General features: G+C 37.5%; 2 protein-coding genes across 2 annotated transcripts; both read left to right on the top strand.

Moving 5' to 3' along the window:
* The first annotated feature begins 815 nt into the window (after window positions 1-815).
* On the top strand, window positions 816-3,117 carry LOC104099332 (LRR receptor-like serine/threonine-protein kinase GSO1). Its single transcript, XM_009606281.2, has 3 exons — window positions 816-1,872; window positions 2,087-2,176; window positions 2,270-3,117. The coding sequence occupies exons 1-3, from the start codon at window positions 816-818 to the stop codon at window positions 3,115-3,117; spliced, it is 1,995 nt and encodes a 664-aa protein (XP_009604576.2).
* On the top strand, window positions 1,024-4,796 carry LOC104099331 (probable LRR receptor-like serine/threonine-protein kinase At3g47570). The gene is made up of 4 exons (XM_009606279.4): window positions 1,024-1,872; window positions 1,980-2,176; window positions 2,270-4,258; window positions 4,345-4,796. Exons 3-4 carry the CDS (start codon window positions 3,148-3,150, stop codon window positions 4,686-4,688), a joined length of 1,455 nt encoding a protein of 484 aa, XP_009604574.2. The 5' UTR covers window positions 1,024-1,872; window positions 1,980-2,176; window positions 2,270-3,147; the 3' UTR covers window positions 4,689-4,796.
* The last annotated feature ends 14,684 nt before the right edge of the window (window positions 4,797-19,480 follow it).

Raw genomic sequence — 19,480 nt, 5'->3', positions numbered from 1 at the left:
TTATGTCTTAGAAAAAGAGGATAATAAACATATGACAATTAAGTATAAACTATGCTAATCATGTAAGAAAATTCTCTATATTAGCTAGTACTATGTAGTACTGTAATTTAATAGATTTAGCATTACTTTTCACCTCACAGTTCTAGGGAAAAATGAAAGCTAGACTTGGTTGTCTTGCACAAGTCTTTGGGCGGATTAGAGGAATTTTTGCCACCATATTTATATTTATGATTGAAACGTGCTAAGATTTGGTTGATTTGGTCGTCTTCCGTTCATTAGAGGCTGAGACAGAACTAGGATTTTAGCTTTATGGATTTTGGATTTTAGATTTTGCATTTTAGAATTTAGAATGATGACTTCAAGTGTTAATAATTGAGTTCTACATTTAATATTTGTACATATTCAATGAAATTTTTAACACAAAATACATTGTTTGAGCAAAAACGAATAGCTCGTCTTTTGCCTCCGTACCTAATTAGAGGAAGAATTTTGATCACCATCATTAGTCTTCGGAGCTTGTTAAAGTAATTGCGTTGATAATTGATATGGAAAAAAGGGTTACAATATTATGTTAAATATTAACAGTTCACATTCTTAATTGTGTCTTGTAGCTCCAATAGGGTGGTATTCGTCTTGATATGACAATAATGAATGAAGAAAAGTTTTCCCTTCTTCCATAAAAGAGATTGAATGAAAAGTCTCATAAAAAGATATTTTAATAATCATGAAGACCAAAGAGGAGATCTCTTCGCTATTTAAAGTCACAAAACCACATCGTTAACTAGCCATACCATTTCCTACTATTTAATGCAATTATGGAGAAAGCATTCACCTCTTTTATCTCAACATGCTTGTTGCTTTACTATGTTATGGCTAGTTCAGCCATGACACATACCAACATTACTACTGATCAGTTAGCTCTTCTTTCTTTGAAATCCCAAATCATTTCAGACCCCTTTCACTTCTTTGATGAAAACTGGTTTTCAACTACTTCTGTTTGCCATTGGGTCGGAGTCACTTGTGGCTCTCGCCACGAGAGAGTTAAGTCCTTGAATATTTCCAACATGGCTCTCACAGGCAAAATTCCCCCTGATTTTGGAAACCTCACTTTTCTTGTTTTTCTTGACTTCAGAAGCAACAATTTCTATGGCAATTTGCCTCAAGAAATGGCACGTTTGCGTCGACTAAAGTTGCTTAATTTAAGTTTCAACAACTTCAGCGGGGAGGTTCCTGCTTGGTTTGGTTTTTTACACCGGCTTCAAGTTCTAAATCTTAGGAATAATAGTTTAACTGGTTCCATCCCCTCTTCATTTTCTAATATTTCCAAACTCGAAGCCTGGAATTTGGATTTCAATTTCTTAGATGGTCATATCCCAAAAGAGATTGGAAATCTTGAAAACCTGAGATACTTAAATTTGTTTGGAAACAAACTCACAGGTTCTATCCCTGTGTCTCTCTCGAATGCCTCAATGTTGGAGACTTTAAAACTCTCTCAAAATTTCCTTCAAGGAAACATCCCAGATAGGATCGGCAATCTTTACAACCTGAATGGGTTGTCCATAGAAGATAATCAGCTTACAGGTTCTATACCATTTTCAGTTTTCAACATTTCTAAACTTGAAGTGATTGCATTTACAAACAATAGCTTATCAGGAAACCTTCCGAATGGTTTGTGCAATGGTCTTCCATTACTCAAAGAACTTCATTTATCTTTGAACAAGCTTCGTGGTCATTTGCCTACAAGCTTGTCAAATTGCTCAGAACTTCAAATATTGTCTTTATCATATAATGAGTTTGATGGACCAATACATAGTGAAATTGGAAGATTGAGTAACTTGCAGACATTGTATCTCTCAAAAAACTATTTCAGTGGTATAATCTCTCATCTAACCATTTCATACATTATTATCTTATGAATGCTAGTAGTGTTGTATCTGATTACTTCCATACAAAAAAAAATTATTGCACATGAATTGCAGGGATAATTCCACAGGGAATCGGAAATCTTGTTAATTTGTTGGAGTTAGGCATTTCGAAAAATCAGATTACATATCCAATATGTCCTCGTTGCAACATATCTCTCTAGGGATTAACAATCTCAATGGATCCTTATCACAAGAGATTGGCAACTTAACCAAGATGCAGTTTCTATATCTTAGTCATAATATGTTTACTGGTACGTATTCAAAGTGATTTTGAAAAAAATACAACCTAAACTAGATTATACCAACTCTTTAGTCACAATTCTTCTTTCTTCATGTGTTGCCAGGTGAAATACCCAATGAGATAAGCAATCTCGTTGACTTGGAGTTATTTGATATTGCGTTTAATAGTTTTAGTGGTTCACTTGCAATGGAGATCTTCAACATATCAGGGATGAGAACGGTTAGTCTTTCAGCCAACAATCTATCAGGAACTCTACCATCAAACATAGGTTCTATCTTACCCAATATTGAAAGTCTTTATCTAAATGGTTTGACCAATTTTGTTGGGACTATACCTCATTCAATCTCCAATTGTTCAAAACTTACTATTTTAGGACTTGCTAGCAACAAACTCTCTGGCTTGATTCCCAGCTCTCTTGGATATTTGACTCATCTGCAGAAACTAAACTTGGCAGGAAACAATTTAAAGAGCGACTCATCGTTAAGCTTCTTGACTTCCTTAACAAACTGTAGAGATTTAACACATCTTTATCTAATTTCGAATCCTCTAAATGGCATGCTTCCACTTTCCATAGGTAACCTTTCCACATCACTTACAAGAGTTTTTGCCAATGATTGCAAAATTAAAGGACAAATTCCAAATGAAATTGGGAACTTAACCGCCTTACTAGACATTAATTTTTCTGGAAACAACTTGGTTGGATCGATTCCCGCATCAATTGGAAACCTGAGAAACCTTCAAGGCTTGTTATTGAGTAACAACAAACTTGCAAGAATTATTGAAGATTATCTATGTAAATTGCAGCATTTGGATGCTATTTACTTGGGTCAAAATCAACTTTCAGGATCACTTCCTAATTGTTTAGGTAACGTTACTTCCCTTAGGGAGATACATCTGGGTTATAACAGATTCAGTTCCAATATACCAACAAGCTTAGGGAACCTTAAATAACTAATAATTCTTGACTTATCATCAAACAACATGGGTGGTTCTTTACCTCCAGAAGTCGAAAATCTAAAGGCCGCTACAAAGATGGATCTGTCAATGAATCAATTTTCAAATAGCATTCCTAGAGAAATCGGAGGCTTGCAAAATTTGGTGAACCTTTCTTTGAGACACAACAAGTTGCAGGGATCTATACCTGACTCAATGAGCAACATGGTAGGTTTAGAAATCCTAGATCTTTCTCATAATAATATATCAGGAACCATTCCCAGGTCTTTTGAGAAACTTCAATACCTGAAGTATTTCAACGTCTCTTACAACAAGTTGTATGGTGAAATCTCCTCTGGGGGTCCTTTTAAGAACCTCTCAAGTCAGTTTTTTCTCTTCAATGAAGCATTATGTGGTTCTCCGAGATTTAGTGTCTCACCATGCCCCATTTCATCCAAGCATAGATCAAATAGGAAAAAAATACTTTTATTTCTTCTACTGGGAATTGCTCTATCATTTGTTCCTATCACCTTTGTGCTTGTATGGATAAGGTATAAGAAAGGTAAAAGAGCTCCTCAACAAACTGATTCATCGTCTATTAAAACAAGAGAAAGAATTTCATATTATGAACTGCTCCAAGCAACTGACGCGCTTAGCGAAAGCAACCTGATTGGTTCTGGGAGTTTTGGCTCTGTCTATAAAGGCATGCTCAGAAGTAGGACTCCTATTGCAGTTAAGGTGTTCAATCTTCAATTGGAAGCGGCATTCAAGAGTTTTGATACAGAATGTGAAATTTTGTGCAACCTCCGCCATAGGAATCTCACAAAAGTCATCACTAGTTGTTCCAACCTTGATTTTAAGGCTTTAGTACTAGAGTACATGCCCAATGGAAGCCTCGAAAAGTGGTTGTATTCACACAACTACTTCTTAGACATCATGCAGAGACTGAATATAATGATAGACGTGGCATGTGCATTGGAATATCTCCACCATGGGTGCTCATCGCCTGTGATTCACTGTGATCTGAAGCCTAGTAACGTCTTGCTGGATGACAATATGGTAGCCCACCTAAGCGACTTTGGTATTTCAAAACTGCTTGGTGAAGATGAGAGTGATTTATACACTAAAACCTTAGCAACATTGGGTTATATTGCACCGGGTATGTCTCTTTGTTTTGCTTTGAACATTGATTTTCCTTTTTACCACAAATAAATATTACATTTTTAAAATTGTTTGATTGTGTAGAGTATGGACTGGATGGACTGGTGTCAATAAAATCTGATGTCTATAGTTACGGGATCATGTTGATGGAAACGTTTACAAGGAGAAAGCCTAATGATGAAATGTTCGAGGGAGATCTTAGCTTGAAGCAATGGGTGAGTTATTCACTTCCAGAGGCAATAGTGCATGTAATAGATGCCAACTTAGTAACAACACAGGATAATCACTTAAGCAAGAAGCTAGATTGTGTGGCATCGATCATGAAAGTGGCACTAGATTGCGGTGCTGAATCTGCTGCAAGAAGGATCGACATGACAGATGTTGTAGGGATGCAAAAGAAGATCAAGATTCAACTTCATGCATGTTGATCATATTCTTGGAAACTCTTGTTCCAAATCACTCGTTTGTTGCAAATGTTGGCTAAATTTTGGGGTTCATGTAAGAATTTTCTTTTTATTTTAGCACTTGTATTGACATGATTCTGCTTTAGCTTCAAATATGCTAGTATTAATGAGTATTATTTCCTATTAAATATAATAACATACGCCAATAAGATTTATGGTGTAAGAAAACTGCTCATTTTTGGTGTCTGGAGATATTTTGCAGGACCTTTGGGCATTTCAATAGATGTACATTCTATTAGGGTGATGTTACAAAAAATGGAACATAGATAAGAATTCTGTGCAGAAAATAGTGTATCATGCTGTCCCTATTTTCATTTGTTGGGAACTTTGGGAAGTTAGACGTTGTGCTAGATATGGTAAGACTACTATGTGAATACTAGTAGTAGCACAACTTTTACAATCGATAAAGCAAAACTTTAGAGAAAAACATATTGGTGTATTGTTGAAACATAATGAGTTTTTAAAATTGTTTTTTTTTCTTTTGGTTTCTTACTCGTGTTTAGTATCCACTTTGGGGCGCGACTAATTCGAATTCGCATTGGGAAGTCCCAATATAAATGTTTGACATGGAAAAGATATTTACACTATACAATTGAAAAATAATTAATAAAAATTACCAACGAGTTATTAGCAGAAATATAACAGCAAGACAACAAACAAATTAATGGCAATAGCAAAAAAACAAAAACCATATCACAGAGCTTACATGGTATAATTGAAAAATCAACATCCTTACTTCATTATGTAGGGCTAATAATTTCACTCATGTCATATTGGAGATAGACTCACTATTGGTAGTTAACTTGTTGGAGAACAATACTAATCCTCCTTGGAAAATGCGAGATGAAATTAGGAAGATGAAAAATATTATTCATGAATGTCATTACAGAGTAATGCACTGTTATAGAGAAGGTAACGAAGTGGCAGATGTACTTGCCAAGCATGGAGATTCAATGTTGGAACTCTCTTTAGCATCTATTCCTACAATGTACTATGAGGTTCAAGAGATGCCTAGAGAAGCAAGAGGAGCATATAGAATGGACAAGATGCAAATACCTAACTTTAAAATCTAACAAAGTAATAGGAAACATGCAGTTTGCAATTTAAGTAAAGAGCAAGTGCAAGAAAATGCCAGAAATACTCAAGTCTCCATTTCAGGTGGATTCACTCATCCCTCCAGACTTTAACAGTTGCAAAAGCTACAAAAATGTAGCAGGACACAACCTCTCGCATCAGTTTGGTGTAACTAATCCTCTAACAACACCACAGTATTATAGGAGCACAGAAGAAGTATCACTTTCTCCCACAAACCATAGGATCAGCTCAAACAATGTCTATGATGTACATTGACTTGTATTTTGTAGATGTTTGGAGGGAGATTGAATACTTAATTTATCTCACGCTTTTTTGCACAGGCTAGTGCTGTAATGGTAGTCCTAGTCTAGAATATCTAAGAGTTTGGAGATGTCCAACTCTCTGTTTTAGGAAGTTAAGAGGTAAGGTTATATGTCCCCATCCTTTGTACTATTTTGGATGTTAATATACATGGTAGGGGTCGGCCAAACTCCCCGGTGCAGGAGGTGAAAGCCTGGGTGGATGAATTTTTTTTAAAAAATAAAAATAAAAACCTCCTTACTTCAAGGTTTTCTGAACAAACAATTAAGAATAGAAATATATTATTCTTCCCAAGAGAGAAACTTTACCCCCACAACCTTATTTTTTTATATTTTCTTGAGTAGATATTCGTTCATAATTACTTCCTTTTTCAAGACAGAAATTATTTCCTTCTAGTCAGTAGGATAAGAAGTCCAGATACTCACCGCGTAGACTTAATGGTTGATCTTCTTAATTTTGAACACCTATAGAAGAATCCCCTCTCACAATTCCCTTTTATTATTGAATTTATACATGTTTAATCTAGTCAAATCAATTAAATTTGTATTTTAGGGCACCGAACAATCGATTTGATACACTTTATCATATATAAATGGCAAGAAATAATGAAAACAACGAATAAGGAAATCAAATATAAAGTAAAAGGGCAGAGAATTCTTATTGATCAAGATAGCCTATTTCTTGTATCTTGTTTTGTTTGACTAGCCATAAATACAATGCTCTTATTAGAGGGTAAGGGATCAATTTCTTATTCGTTAGTGTCTTATTAGTGGAGGAATAGGAAATTTGAATAGTAAAACTATCTGTAACTGCACCTCCCCTTAATGTCTCGCCGGCCCGTTATCCCCATTAATTGTGCTCCGAACATTACGATAAGAATCTGTATCGTGGAATTATCAAATCATGCTTTATTCGGGATTGACCGATTCTCCACTTTTCTACACTTATTATGTATCTTCTTGAGAAATCTTCTGTGCTGCTCATAAATGATTATGGTACAAATGATACCGGTATTGACGATTATTGTACCAATGATACTGGTGCTAAATAACTCTCAACTCAATCCCGAGCTCATCTTTTATGTGATCTTCTAATATTTTTGATACGAATCGAGTTTCAGTTCGTCCACATGGAGAGTCTATGTTTTACCATTACAATACAATCAATATAACATTAATAAGTTGGTTAATAAAATGAGTAAAAATCATAGAAAATTAGGTTCAAATCCTAACAAAAGAAGGTTTCTTCTCATCTATTGAAATCATATAATAACTAAAGTCTCAAACTTCAACAACTAATATAAAAAAAATATCCATAACTCAGTATATATATAATAGCCCAAAACCCGGCGAAATACAAGTCACAAGCTCTATGAAGTGATACTGAATATCTCTATACGTTAGTGTCTAATAAAGGATAAGGCAATAAAATAGTCTAGGTAGAGGGGGACTTCGAGCCCTGCGGACGCCGACAGGTATATCTTGAAGTCTTCGAAACTGACCTCTCGCTAGTGCCTGGTCTGATAGAATATACCTGGATCTGTACAAAAAGACGTACATAAGCGTAGTATGAGTACACTACAACGGTACCAAGTAAGTGCCAAGCCTAACCTCGGTAGCAATAGAGATGAAATAATTAAAGAAGTACACCGAGAACAACTACACTGAACTAAGGCAAATAATGCAACACAGAGAAAACACGGAATGGCATGCTAAGGAAACAACAAAACCAAAGACAAGTGTAGCAATAGAGAAATACCAACAAGAGTCACTACCGAGGTACCGCCTCATAGTCTCAAATCACAAGTATGATTCACATTCTTTCCTTATATCACTGCGGGAGCCTTGCATTTAGTTTTGAAAATTATTTTTTCCGAAATAGCATCCCGCATTTTAGCCCACCTTATCACACCGCATGACTTCTAGTAGTTCCCCTACTATCCATGCGTGTCGAGCCCACCTTATTTCACTACATGCATTTTAACCCTAAAATCTTATACTACTGTATGCGTATTAATATCACAACGTATCACAAATCTCACCTCAAGTGCCCAATATCACAATCTTGCCAAGAAACCAACAACAATAGTATTTTCACAACAAGTAGGCCATAGCTCAACCACAATGTGCACAAGAGTATCAACAATGACAAACGGAAATGTATAACTCAACAAGAATAGTATTTCACACTTAACACTTTGTCTCGATGTGAATCACGGGAATAGTATGAGAATGGCAGTTCTCAGACGAGGGAATCATTCCTCTCTAAATAAAAAGAACGCCTTTATAACTCAATACCAATTTCAACAATAAGATATCCCAAGAATAACAATTTCAAGTAAAGAGTTCAACGGCTAAGCAATGAATATGGAATAAAGGAAACAAGAGCTTCAACTAAACATGTAGAGCAATTAGCAAATAAGAGATAAGACAAGTACGAAAATATACTGATGATGATGAGTATAACGTGTTTAAATAACTCAACTAAGGCATGAAAAGAATCTACATAGTTAAAACTAGTAAATTTAACCTCGCTTTGCGCGGTAGAGAAATGAATGAATTTAAAAGAAAATTATGTAAATTTAGTCGAATTAGAAAGATATAGAAACATTTTCATGTATGTGTATAGAAATGACTATAATCTATTAATGAAATCACAACTCTGATATTTTATAAGAATTAGAGCTAGATAAAATGCATTTTCATTATCATACTTCTCTAAAACAAAGAATTTTAAGGAAAATTTTCTCTCGTGTGTGGTTTAATACATGAATCTGTTAGTCTAACTATATATTAGATACATCATAAATGTACATAGGTATTTGAGAAAGTTTTCCATTCTAATTACAGAAATTAACATGAAATGAAAATTAAGAAACTAAAAAACAAAGAGAAAACAAAACAAAACAAAAAATGAGGCAAGTCTGTCCATTAAATTCATTTCCGCTATCTATTTTACGTTTCAATTTTTTTTCTTCCTTTTATTGTTCTTTTCCTTTCTTTTCCTATTCCTTAATATCCCTCTCAATTCCCCATCCCTTAGTTCAGGGATATACTTCTATAGAATTTTTTTTGTCCTATTTGATGCTTCAAGGTGACATTATGTAGCAGCACATACTGCGGTCCATGCAACGATCATCCTCCTGATCATCCAAGAACATGTGCCATCAAATTCTCAAATCAAAATATTTTCAGATTATGAAGATCATGTCTCCCTATAAAAATGGTTTTAAAAATTGTACTCCAATGTATTCATATATAAGCCAAGAATTATAGGAATCTCACCCGTATATCAATTAAGGAGCAAAATTAAACCTCTAGCCACACAATGATGATATCATATTATAGTGAGACAGAACACAAACAACACCATAAGTTTCTTCCCGCGTACCCATATATGTGTCATATGGTCCCAAATATATCGTATTGGTCTCAAGTAAGTTCAACACTGTAATAAAAGAAACTCGTGTCCTCATGGATGGATTAGAAAAAATCATCGTCATATATAGTTTTACCTTCGAAATATGGAAGGTATAAAATCCCTCCCGATCTTATAAACTCTTTCAACCTTTTTTGTTTTGCTCGATCCAAGATGAAGTAGTCACTTTTTTGTATTTTTATTTGAGCAACTTTATGGTTCTGAATAACATGGAGGGAATATATGAATGGTAGCATATCTCCATTGTTGGTATATTCATAAGTCTGGTGCTGGAGACTTTAGGGATTCTTTTTTCCACCATAAATAAGGAATATGGAAGATTGCAACAGTTATTCTCCCAATTGTTTGTTTCATTAATATGTGAATAATGATTAGGTAACTGCTACCAGTATTAATGTCTTTATGTTGGTATGCGTTTGTTTTATGCATGTGGGTAAACGTTTCTATTATAACCTCATGATGAATATGTCAATTGTGGGACGTGACTTTTGGGTGGAGGTGTAATTAAGAGATTGGGGAACGTGACTTTTGAATTTTTTAATTTAGCACATAATATTAAATGGGAATCTATATCTCTATATATTATATATATAAAAAGGAGGGACATAAGGGAGGTGATGTGGCATCTTTATAGCATAGGGATTCTCTTTATCTTTTTTTCTCATTTTTTGGACTTTTTCCTTCAATTTTTCCATTTATCGGATCTTTAAAAGTCTACATTTACTACTCACGCCTCTTCGTTGGGGTTATGACTTTTCAAGTTCATAACCTCCAATTTTTTATTACTACATTATAAATAACTTTGGTCATGTCTGTTTCATGCTCGGACAAGTTTTCAGTGTTTTCACCTCCATTACCTTCCGCTTTTTCCTTGAATGTACATTCGGTGTCGCTAGCCATTCCTCTGCAGTTACTATTTTCCTTTTTTTTACAGGTACTTTCTTTTTTTATTATTCTTTTTCCTTTTTTCCTTCCTTTTATGATAAACGTCTTATATTGTCATTCTGAAATGACAAATTTTTTATTTACAATCGTTTTAGTTTTGTTGTTTTATGTAAACGCATGCAGTCGTGTTGGTGTTAACAAAAACAGAATTTGGAGAACATAACAAGCAGTTTACCAGTAGGAAAAAAAAACTTTTTACAATCGTTTTAGTTTTGTTGTTCTATGTAAAAGCATGCAGTCGCGTTGGTGTTAAACAAAAACATAATGTGGAGAACATAACAAGCAGGTTACCAATCGGGAAAAAAAAGGAACAAGCAGGTATAATCATTTTTCATTGCATGATTTATTTATAAGGTAGTGACTACAATCTATACTTAAATATTTATAAGTTTTAGAACTGACAAGTTTATGCAGCATATTTTTTTCGCCATAAATCTCATTTATCATTTTTCTCTATTTTAAAGTTTTTTTTTAATTCCTTAATTTGAACATTTTTGGACTGGAAAAAAAGGAGTTATGGCACTTTCTCTGACCCAAAAAAGAAGAAGTTATGGCATCCTATAATCAGTAACTGCTATCTTATTGTACCAGTTATTACTAATCAGTAACTGTTTCTATTTTATTGTACCGATTATTACTTGTGAATGCTTCCTGTCGTTTGAACGCCATAATTCTTTTTTTGTTGGCATTAGTCTATATCTGTTTCCAAAATTTGATAATTAAAACTACTAATATTTCTTCCTATAATCAGTTTCCTCCTCTTATAATTTCCCTATGTACTCAAATACCATCTCTTCTTAAAGTTGAAAATATTTACAGTGAAGTTTTAATGTTCAGGATAATGGGATTTTCATATTCTGAACAGTGCAATTATATAGAGAATTAAAGTTTCTTTCTTTTAATTTGTTCTCTTAGTTTTTGGAAAAAATACTAGCAATTACAAGAATTAGAGTTATAAGTGTGTGTTACAAGAAAAAAGAATTTTCATGTTTTAATGTTCATGACACATTGGCAGAAAATTTATTAAAAGCTTTCTCAAGACTTCATTCTATCAAGGTACTTTAAGGACCTCTCACAATTTACACATATATTCTCAAGCCATTTTTCGTTGGCATTGACCCTTTCTCGCTACTTTCATTCCACCACTTTACCTTTAATCGTTCTCTCTATACAAATTCTTCAGCCGATCTTCTATGATATTAATTTTAATTATAAGAAAACATCTAGCAATAATAATTGGCTTTTTTCTCTTTTATTCTTTGAAGAAATAAACTAAAAAAACATGGACATAATCTTCTTTTCCCCCCCTTCGGTTTGTCCTATATCAGATAATCCTTTTATTTTATTAATTCTGAAAATTTTCTTATTTCTTTTCGTAACACGAGTTCTGTGTCTTTTTATGCTTTTAAATGCAAATTCATGTGAATGAAACTATTTTTATATTATTTTCAAACAAAAAGTAAGAAGAAAGGGCTGTGAAGGGTAGTGTGTGTTATTGTCTAATGTTTTGATTTTTGTGTCTTTTTCGGTAAATTACCTTTCTTCGGTGGTTAATCTCGTATGCCCTATCGTTGTGTCTTTATTTTTATGTAAGTATTCATTTCTTCCTTGCCATTCAAATTAGGTTAAACATTAAATTTATTTATTTATTTGGTTCAACATTGCTGAGATATTTTTTGTTTGTTATACCTTTCATGCTTGGTTTTTCGTATTGGCATCTCTAAGATAAGGTAAATGAAACAGCGAGAGAAAAAAAATACCAAAATTCTGGTTATACTTTGCTTGCTAAGCCCTCTCAAGTTTTCTATTTCTCTTACATAAACAAATTTAATATGGGAAGTTGTAGGTGCATGAAGTTATAATTTATAGACATTCACAAATAACTGCTTCTTCTTCTTTGCTGATGTACAACATTGACAATGATCTACTAGATACTCTACGGAAGACAATTTCGATTGATTTTTGTACAATTTTTACAAAATGTCACTTTTGTTCGACAACAATTTCTTGATATGTATGCATTATGAAAAAAAGAGGATGATATAGTTTTTTAAAAACAAGGCAGAAGCTAAGTTAGATCTGAAGTATTTGCAGCCACAACTAACGAAACCTATATGCAAATGTACACTGCATGTTATTGAAATATCAAAAAACAAAAAGATCATCAAGCTGAATTTTGATATATTAGAACAACAGCAAGATTGAAGTGGTCCTGCATTTCTTTGCTGCATTGAATTTTATCAAAATCATATTAAAAATACAAATAGAACAATACATGATGAAGGACAAAACAAATAAACTTTTAAGCAAGTGAATGATATATTTCACAACCGCGCGAAGTGCAGTGAGTTCACTAGTATAAGCATAAAAAGTAGGGAAAAACTCAAAAATCTGAAAAAATAGATAAATATGATTCTTGGCATATTATGCCAAGTCATCTCTTTCATGCCCTCTTTTATATATATATATATATATAGATCGGTAATTTTTACATTTATTCTGTGTACACATTCGTCACCTTGCGTACACGGCTTCCACACATCACAATTATCACAACCAACACCAATCATACGGGGATAATTCTCCCACACAAGTTTAAGCAAGACACTTACCTCAAAATACGCTAACTCAATCCACTAGTAGGCCTTTCCCTCGATTATCTAACTCTGAACGGCTCGAATCTAGCCAAAACAACTTCATACCATAAATATAAACTATAGGAAACTAATTCGAATAATAAAGTTACGATATTTGCAAAGAAATAAAAAGTCAACTCAAAAAGTCAACCCGGGCTCGCATCTCGGAACCCGACCAAAATTATAAAATACGAACACTCATTTGATAACGAGTCCAACCATACAAGAATTACTCAAATCTGACCTCAAATCGCCTTTCAAAACTCAAAATATTAGTCTAGGAAGTTTTCACAAATTTTGCACAAATATTTCAACTCAAACCACTAATTAAATATTGAAATTTATAATAGATTCGTGAAATATAGTCCAATCGGGATTAGAATTACTTACCCTAATAATTTTCTTGAAAAATCCTCGAAATATCACCTCACACCGAGCTCTCTAGGTCCAAAAATGGATTATGAAATCAAACCCTCGAAATTCCCTATTTCTGCCTAGCGATTTTGCTTTTGCGGGCCTTTAGTCGCATCTGCGAAGTTTCACCTGCGAAAAAATATCGCAAGTTCGATTCCCACCTAACACCAGGGATTCCGCTTCTGCAGACCATGGCTCGCACCTGCGAGCCCGCTTCTGCGGAGAATCTATCGCATCTGCGGTTCCTGCCTAACGACCCTTCCCAAATTTCGCTTCTGCGGAAGAGTTGCCCGCACCGGCAGAGGCGCACCTGCGCTCAGGTGTCCACACCAACGAACCTAGACCTGGGCTCTCCTTTTCTCTTTCGTGCTTCACCTTCCGTACCCGCGATTTTGCACCTGCGATTCCGCACTTACGGTCAATCTCTCTGCAGGTACGATGACACTAGCAGGCCTGGGACTTCAGCAATGAGGCTAAGTCCAAAATTGATCCGGATTCAATCCAAATCACACCCAGGGCCTCCGGGACCCCGTCCAAATAGACCAACAAGTTCCAAAACACATAACGGACCTACTCAAGGCCAACAATCACATAAAGCAACATCGATTCTATGAATCGTAACCCCAATTCAAGCCTATGAAGCTATGAACTTCTGAATTCTGAAACCAATACTGATTCATAATAAAACAACTCCGATTGACTTCAAATTTTGCACACAAGTCATAAATGACGTGACAGACCTATTCCAACATCCAAAATCTAAATCTAAGCCTGATATTAATAAAGTCAACTCCCAGTCAAACTTTTCAAATCTTCCAAACCTTTAACTTTCTAACTTTTGCTAATTCACGTCGAAATGACCTACGGACCTCTAAATCAATATCCGAACACGGTCCTAAGACCAAAATCACCATAAGAGCTATTGGAACTATCAAAAATCCATTCCAGAGTCATCTACACAAAAGTTAAACTATGGCTAACTCTTTCAACTTAAAGCTCCAACTTAGGGACTATGTGTCCCATTCCACTCGAAAACTCGCCTGAAACCAAAACCAAATACCCCCGGAAAATCACATAACCATAATACAACATAGAGGAGGCAATAAATAGGGTATCAGGGCTATAATACTCAAAACGTTCGGCCGGGTCGTTACATCCTTCCCCTCTTAAAATAAACGTTTGTCCTCGAATGAGTATAGAGACATACCTGAAGTGGTGAAAAGATGAGGATAACAGCTACGCATATCATGCTCGATCTCCCAAGTTGCCTCTTCAACTGAATGACCCCTCCACTAAACCTTCACTAAAGTAATATTCTTCGACCTCAACTTTCGGACCTGCCTGTCCAAAATTGCCACCGACCCCTCAACATAAGACAAATCCTTGTCCAACTGGACTGAGCTGAATTCTAACACATGAGATGGATCGCCGTGATACTTTTGGAGCATAGAAACATGGAATAATAAATGAACTGCAGCTAGACTAGGTGGCAGTGCAAGCTTGTGGGCCACCTCTCCAATCTTCTTGAGAATCTCAAAAGGTTCGATATACTTAGGGCTCAACCTGCCCTTCTTCCCGAACCTCATAACACTCTTCACGGGAGAAACTCAGAGCAAGACACGCTCCCCAACCATGAATGCAACATCGCGTACCTTCCAGTCCACATAACTCTTCTGTCTAGATTGGGATGTGCGAAGCCGATCTTGAATCAATTTAACCTTTTTCAAAGCATCATGAACCAAGTCTGTACCTAATATCCTAGCCTCACCTGGATCAAACCAACCCACATATACCGATATCGCCTCCGATACAAGGCCTCATACTGAGCCAACTGAATGCTCGACTGGTAGTTCTTGTTATAGGCAAACTCCGCAAGTGGGAAGAACTAATCCCAAGAACCTCCAAACTCTATCACATATACACGAAGCATATCCTCCAATATCCGAATAGCGCGCTCAGACTGCCCGTCTGTCTGGGGGTGAAATGTTGTACTCAACTCAACCCGTGTGCCTAACTCAAGTTGTACGGCCCTCTAGAAATGCGATGTAAACTGCGTACCCCGGTCAGAGATGATGGATACCGGCACGCCATGAAGTTTGACGATCTCACGAATATAGACCTGAGTCAGCTGCTCTGAAGAATAAGTAGTCACTACTGGAATGAAATAAGCCGACTTGGTCAACCTATCCACAATCACCCATACTGCATCGAACTTCCTCTGAGTCCGTGGGAGCCCAACAATAAAATCCATAGCAATCTGCTCCCATTTTCACTTTGGAATCTCTAGCCTCTGAAGCAATCCACCTGGTCATTGTTGCTCATACTTCACCTGTTGACAATTTAGGCACCGAGATACATACTCCACTATGTCCTTCTTCATTCGCCTCCACCAATAGTGTTGACTCAAGTCCTGATACATCTTGGCGGCACCGGGATGAATGGAGTACCGCAAACTGTGGGCCTCCTGAAGAATCAACTCATGCAAACCATCTACATTGGGCATACATAGCTTGCCCTATATCCGCAACACACCGTCATCCCTAATAATGACCTCCTTGGCATCGCCATCGCCATGCTGAACCGTGTCCTTGAGGACAAGCAAATGGGGGTCGTCATACTGACGCTCTCTGATACGATCATATAGAGAAGACCAAGAAACCATATAAGCCAAAACTCGACTTGGGTTCGATACATCCAATCTAACAAACTGGTTGGCCAAGGCCTTAACATCCAATCCTAATGGCCTATATGTTACCGGTAGATATGCTAAACAGCCCAAGCTCTCTGCCCTACGACTCAAGGCATCAACTACGACATTGGCCTTCCCGCGGGTGATACAGAATAGTAATATCATAGTCTTTAAGAAACTCTAACCATCTTCACTAACGCAAGTTAAGATCCTTTCTTCTATTTAAACATATGTTGTAGACTCCGGTTGTCGGTATAGACCTCACAAGGGACACCGTACAAATAGAGCTACCAAATCTTCAAGGCATGAACAATAGCTACTAACTCAAGGTCATGGACATGATAGCTCTTCTCATGCACCTTCAGTTGTCTAGACGCATAGGCAATCCCCCTACCGTCCTGCATCAACACTATGCTGAGGCCAACATGCGACACATCACAATACACATTGTAAGACCCCGAACCCTTAGGCAACACCAACACTGGGGCTGTAGTTAAAGCAGTCTTGAGCTTTTGAAAGATCTCCTCACACTCCTCGGTCCACCTAAATGGAGCACCTTTCTGGGTCAATTTGGTCATAGGTGCAGCAATAGATGAGAAACCTCTACGAATCGACGGTAATATCCTGCCAAATCAAGAAAACTCTGGATCTCAGTAGCTAAAGACGGCCTGGGCCAACTCTGCACTGCTTCAATCTTCTTCGGATCTACTTTGATCTCTTCATCAACACTACACGACCCAAAAATGCTACTGAGTCAAGATAGAATTCACACTTTTGAAAATTTTGCATACAACTGCTTTTCTCTCAAGGTCTGGAGCACGGTCCTCAGATGCTACTCATGATCCTCCCGGCTTCGGGAGTATATCAAGATGTTGTCAATAAACACAATGACGAATGAGTCAAGATAGGGTTGGAATACACTGTTAATCAAGGGCATAAATGCTGCTAGGACGTTGGTTAGACCAAACGACATCACAAGGAACTCGTAATGCCCATATCGAGTCCTGAAGGCAGTCTTCGAAATATTCGGATCCCGAATCTTTAACTGATGATAGCCTGACCGAAAATCAATCTTTGAGAGCTCTCTGGAACCCTGCAACTGATCAAATAGGTCATCAATGCATGGCAATGGATACCTGTTCTTCACTGATACCTTGTTCAATTGTTGATAATCAATACACATGCACATAAAACCATCTTTCTTCTTTACAAAAAATACTAGAGCAACCTAAGGTGACACACTAGGCCAAATGAAGCCCTTATAAAGCAACACTTGCAACTGCTCATTTAACTCGTTCAGCTTCGCTGGGGCCATACGATATGGTGGAATAGAAATAGGCTGAGTGCCCGGTAATAAATCAATACCAAAATTGATATACCTGTCGGGCGGCATGCCCGGAAGATCCGCCGGAAATAAATCCAGATAATCCCTTACTACCAGAACTGACTTAACGGCAGGAGTATCAACACTGACATCTCTCAAAAAAGCTATATATCCCTTACATCCCTTCCCAACCATCCATTGTGCCTTAAGGTAGGACACCACCCTACTAGGAACATAATCTAAAGTACCCCTCCACTCCAACCGCGTTAAACCTGGCATAGCCAATGTCATCGTCTTGGCGTGACAATCGAGAATAGCATGATGGGGCGACAACTAGTCCATACCTAAAATAACATCAAAATCTATCATACTAAGCAACAACAGGTCAACTCTGGTCTCAAAACCACCATAGACAAATAAACACGACTGATACACACGGTCAACAACAATGGAATCTCCTACCGGTGTGGACACATAGACAGGATAACTCAAAGAAGCATGGGATACACCCAAATATGGAACAAAGTAAGATGATACATAGGAATAAGTGGAGCCTAAATCAAATAAGATTGATGCATCTCTATGACATACCGGAACAATACCTGTGATAACTGAGTCAGATTCAACTGCCTATGTCCTAGCAAGAAGAGCATAATATCTGGCCTGGCCTCCCCCTCTAGGGCGACCTCTACCTGCCCGACCTCCACCTCTAGTTGGCTGTGCAGGTAGAGTGGCAACAGGTACGGTAACCACGACCTGAGAAGCCTGAGGGCCCTGTGGAATTCATGGGGCCTGAGTAGTTTGTGGAGGTACACCCCTCCTGAGTCTGGAGAAATCCCTCACCATATGACGAGTGTCACCACACTTAGAACAAGCGCTCTGAGGACGTGGTTGTTGGAACTGTCTCGGGCCTAGTCGGATGGACTGGCCGCTGAAAGTACCTCGTGCAGGAGGTGCACTACACAGTGGCAGTGAATAATGGGCAACCTGAGGCATGGGAGTAGCCGGAATGCCGCTGGAAGCTAGAAGTGCTGAATGAACAAGACGGCTCACATAGCCTCTACCATGATGGGTTACAACTAAGGCACAGGTACCACTATATGTGCCAGAATCTCGAGGCCTCAAGTCTTCCATCTCCTCTCTCCCCCGGGCGCACATACCCTCTAATAGTCTAGAGATCTCAACTACTTGCTGGTATGGTATGCCCATCTCCAACTCTTAGGACATGCTGAATCTGATACCAGGGTTGTGCCCCTCGATAAATCGACGAACTCGCTCTCTGAAAGTGGAAACTAATGCTGGTGCATGTCTCAACAAATCATTGAACCAGACTACATACTTTGATACAGTCATAGAACCCTGGCACAACTGCTCAAACTCTGCGCGCCATACATCCCTAAGACTCTGGGGAACAAACTCCCTCATGAAGATCTCTGAGAACTAAGCCCATGTAAGTGAAGCTGCCTCGGCCGGGCTACCCAGATCATACGCCCGCCACCACTGATAAGTCGCTCTCTTAAGCTGTAACATAGTGAAAGCAACCCCACTCGATTCCACAATACCCATAATATGGAGGATACAGTGGCACTCCTCAAGAAAATCCTGGGTATCCTCTGAAGCCAAACCGTTGAAAGTAGGAGGATGGTACTTTTTCTACTTCTCGAGCTGCTCCCCCTTAGAAGCTAGTTCCCTAACCTCGGGCTAAGTTGGGATGATCGGTTGCATTGGTATGACCTCTAGGACCTGATCAACTTTGACCTACTGCTCTGGAGTACGGGCGGCGGGAGTCTGTGCTCCTCCCATACCCTGAGATGTGGCAGGAGCAAGTGGGATCAACCTTCCTGAGATAGGGTGCCAAACATGCTCAAAAACTGGGCGAGTGTCTCCTGAAGTGTAGGGGTAGTAACAGGCGTAT

The sequence above is a fragment of the Nicotiana tomentosiformis genome, chromosome 7 (genome assembly GCF_000390325.3).
Source record: "Nicotiana tomentosiformis chromosome 7, ASM39032v3, whole genome shotgun sequence".
Classification (NCBI taxonomy): Eukaryota; Viridiplantae; Streptophyta; class Magnoliopsida; order Solanales; family Solanaceae; genus Nicotiana; species Nicotiana tomentosiformis.
Note: the sequence above shows the minus strand (reverse complement) of the source record. Positions and strands in the feature narration are given on the sequence as shown.